This window comes from Trypanosoma rangeli (assembly GCF_003719475.1).
Source record: "Trypanosoma rangeli strain AM80 chromosome Unknown Tra_15.4_contig_00166, whole genome shotgun sequence".
Classification (NCBI taxonomy): Eukaryota; Euglenozoa; class Kinetoplastea; order Trypanosomatida; family Trypanosomatidae; genus Trypanosoma; species Trypanosoma rangeli.
This window is the reverse complement of record NW_021705910.1, coordinates 34561-38220: the sequence shown is the minus strand read 5'-3', so window position 1 is coordinate 38220 and position 3660 is coordinate 34561. Positions and strand designations below refer to the sequence as shown.

At 46.4% G+C, this 3660-nt stretch overlaps 2 protein-coding genes across 2 annotated transcripts, besides 3 other annotated features; both read left to right on the top strand.

Annotated features, from left to right (window-relative positions):
• Positions 1–35: a microsatellite.
• A 151-nt stretch (positions 36–186) lies between these two features.
• TraAM80_05242 (uncharacterized protein) lies at positions 187–1299 on the top strand (the record flags this gene model as incomplete). Its single annotated transcript, XM_029382131.1, has 1 exon — positions 187–1299. The coding sequence occupies one exon, from the start codon at positions 187–189 to the stop codon at positions 1297–1299; it is 1113 nt and encodes a 370-aa protein (XP_029238054.1).
• A 363-nt stretch (positions 1300–1662) lies between these two features.
• Positions 1663–3336, top strand: TraAM80_05241 (stress-induced protein sti1; the record flags this gene model as incomplete). Its single annotated transcript, XM_029382130.1, has 1 exon — positions 1663–3336. The coding sequence occupies one exon, from the start codon at positions 1663–1665 to the stop codon at positions 3334–3336; it is 1674 nt and encodes a 557-aa protein (XP_029238053.1).
• Positions 3337–3522: 186 nt separating this feature from the next.
• Positions 3523–3553: a microsatellite.
• Positions 3554–3575: 22 nt separating this feature from the next.
• Positions 3576–3614: a microsatellite.
• Between the last annotated feature and the right edge of the window lie 46 nt (positions 3615–3660).

Here is a 3660-nt window from a genome sequence, read left to right as displayed (position 1 = left end):
ATATATATATATATATATATATATATATATATATAATTTCGTGTATTAGTATTGCCTTATAGTAACACCTATTAGAACTATTATTTCGATATAATGAATTTGAGAGACTACCAACTGTACGTGCCTTACTCTTTTTCATTTTTTTTAAACTTAACTTCTTGTATATGTTTTACAGAGAGGCTCACAATGCGTCGCGTGGCTAACTCCAAGCTTGGAGCAGAAGGCTCTCGATGCATCTCTGGTGTGGCGCCTGTGCTGTATTTTCCGTCAAAGTCAAATACGCAGCTGACCAAGGATGAACAGGTGAAGAGAAATACCAGTATTGCCATTGAAATGATTAAGCGGTACAAGGGACAAGTACCTCCTCCATACTCCCGGAGGTATGCAACCACGATAGAGCAACTTGAAAAAGAGATTGATGCCTTGTTGGGTGGAGCTGAAAAATTGCGGAAAAATACGACCGATGATCAACCTATGGATAAGCTTACACTAATGGAGCGTTGTCTTCGTCATGCTCTTTGGTCGTACCATAAGGAAGAGGGTAAATGTGACTTTGATCAGATAGCCAAATGGGTTGTTTACACTCCAGAAGACGAGGCAAAATTGGCTCAATTGAAGAGTGAGGTGGAATCAAAAAAAAAATTGGCCGCGTTCAGGAAGCGTTCTGCGGAAGGAGGTCTACCAAGTGCCTTGCTTCCAAAAATTCATTGGGACCAAGAATACGCCTCTGTCATTGACCGTGAACTGGTTACTGCAAAACGTGCCCGATACGACTTGCTTGCAACTCAGACTACAGAATGTGACGATAAACAAATTGACGCTGTTCTTCAAGAATACAAAAAGCCTGCGCAGGATCGACGTTTGGACAATCTGGTTGAACTTCTTGAGCGTTTTAAGCCTGTTCTGGCCCGCGAGGCAATTATGCAGCGTTTAACAATAAAACACCTTGAGGGGCAACTTGGCGTTTGGCGTTACATGGACTGGTGCCCAGAGGTTCGTGATCGCGCTGAGCTGGAGGTGGACATCACCGGCTGGCAGTGGTGGTCTCCGCTGGAAGAACGTCGACTTTTGCCCGTTCGACTTCGCACAGTTAATGAGGTTCGTGAAATTATGACCAAAGCCCAAGCGAAGCAGGCAGCTGAGCAAGCTGAGAAGAGCCCAAAGGCTATTCAATCCGGCAGCTCGGAAAGCGTGCGTGATCGCTTACTGAAGGAGGTTCTTGCTCTTCAGGCTCGCATCAATCAACGTGAGGAGGTTGATACTTCTAAGAGTGATCATAAGAAGAAGGCGCACCATTGATCGGTGGTGAAATTTGTATAGTGAAGAAACATTCACTAGGATTCACGTATTTAAACGGTATTAGGGGAAAAGACAACAAGGAAAGAACAACAGAAGTAAAAAAAAACACACACACACAACAACAAAAAGAGTATAGGGGAATGGATAGCATTTTGAGTGGATATCATTGAATTGGTGTTTGCGGTGTTTGCAATGATGAAAGAGAGCATTTTTGTTGGCGAGAGGCTATACTTTCTTCTTGACACTCTGTAGCCATGTATACATGTGGGTATGTATTTACCAATGGACTATATTATTTATGTCGGTCATCTCACTTTGCTTGTTGCTTATGTGGTGATTTGCATCTAGACTACTCTAGGGTTAATGGACGCAACCGAACTTAAGAATAAAGGCAACCAGGAGTTTTCCGCGGGTCGCTATACGGAGGCTGCGGAGTTCTTCAGCCAGGCCATTACGTTGGATCCTTCCAACCATGTGCTGTACAGCAACCGATCCGCGTGTTATGCGGCCTTGCATCAGTACCCAAATGCACTACAGGATGCCGAGAAATGTGTCTCAATTAAGCCGGATTGGGTGAAGGGTTACGTGAGACAAGGTGCCGCACTTCACGGCCTTCGGCGCTATGATGAAGCTGCCACCGCGTACAATAAGGGGTTGTCTATTGATCCCTCAAATACTGCATGTACTGAAGGCATTACTGCTGTGGAGAAGGATAAAGTTGCTTCCAAGATGCAGAATCCTTTTGCCAAGGTGTTTGGCCCTGATGCCATTGGGAAGATACAAGCACATCCAAAGCTTTCACTGTACCTTCTGCAGCCGGATTACGTTCGCATGATTGACGAGGTAACGAAAGATCCTTCTACCGTACACATGTACCTTAAGGATCAACGTTTTATGGCAACGTTCATGGTACTCAGTGGGTTGGATCTTCCTGGCAGCGAGGAGGAGGAAGAAGAAGAAAGGGCGAGGCAGCAACGCCAGAAGGAACAGGAAAAAAAAATGAAGGAGGAAAATGAAAAGAAGAAGGCAGCAGCAGCAGAGCTGTCACCAGAGGCCACTGAAGCACTGCGCCTAAAAGAGGAAGGGAATGTGTTGTACAAGCAACGAAGGTTTGATGAAGCGTTACAGAAGTATCAGGAGGCTCTTGCCAAGGACACTACAAACACTGTTTATCTCCTTAACATCACTGCAGTTATCTTCGAAAAGGGGGAGTATGCGGCGTGTGTAGAGAAGTGCGAAGAAGCTCTGGAGCACGGCCGTGAGCACCGTTGTGACTACACTGTGCTCGCTAAGCTTATGACACGCGAGGCACTATGTTTGCAGCGTCTCAAGCGTTTCGAGGAGGCCATTGCATTGTTTAAGAAGGCGCTGGTGGAGCACCGGAACCCTGACACGCTCGCCAAGCTGACTGCTTGTGAGAAAGAGAAGGAAAAGGCTGATATTGAGGCCTACGTGAATCCTGAGCTGGCAGTGCAGAAGAAGGAAGAGGGCAACGCATTCTTCAAGTCTGACAAGTTTCCTGAAGCCGTGGAGGCGTACACGGAAGCGATGAAACGCAATCCAGAGGAGCACACGACGTACAGCAATCGCGCTGCGGCATATTTGAAACTCGGGGCGTACAGCCAGGCTCTTGCGGATGCCGAGAAATGCATCAGTCTTAACCCGGGATTTGTAAAGGCACATGCCAGAAGGGGTCATGCTTTTTTCTGGACGAAGCAGTACAACAAGGCTCTACAGGCGTATGACGAGGGACTCAAACATGATCCGGCAAATGCGGAGTGCAAGGAGGGGCGCATGCGGACGCTAATGAAGATTCATGAGATGGCTACTGGTGACTCCGCGGACAGTGACGAGGTGGCAAAGCGCGCCATGGCAGACCCAGAGGTTGCCGCCATCATGCAAGACAGCTATATGCAGCTGGTCCTGGGTGAGATACAACGGGACCCCTCACGCATTCAAGACTACATGCGGGATCCCACAATTTCTGCGAAGATCAACACCCTTGTTTCAGCCGGAATCATTCGTTTTGGGAAGTAAGCAAAATGCTTGAGAAGGTGACGACAAGGTGCATGAAACGGTGTGACAGCATTAACTCCTTCGACGCACTTTGTACCACAGGGATAAACAAGGACGTTCAATAACACAAAGGCTATGAAGCAGATCGAAAAGGAGGAAATGAGAGGATGGGAAGTGATGCCCATCTCTCCCCCAAACACTTTTAACTATTATTATTATTATTGTTTTTTTTTCTATTTACGAATTTCAGCAGCGCATACAAAAGAAGAGAGAAAAAAGGAAAAAAAAGAAAAAAAAAACTACGACTAGTGTGGAGTTTATGGATTTTACTCTTACTCCTTCCCG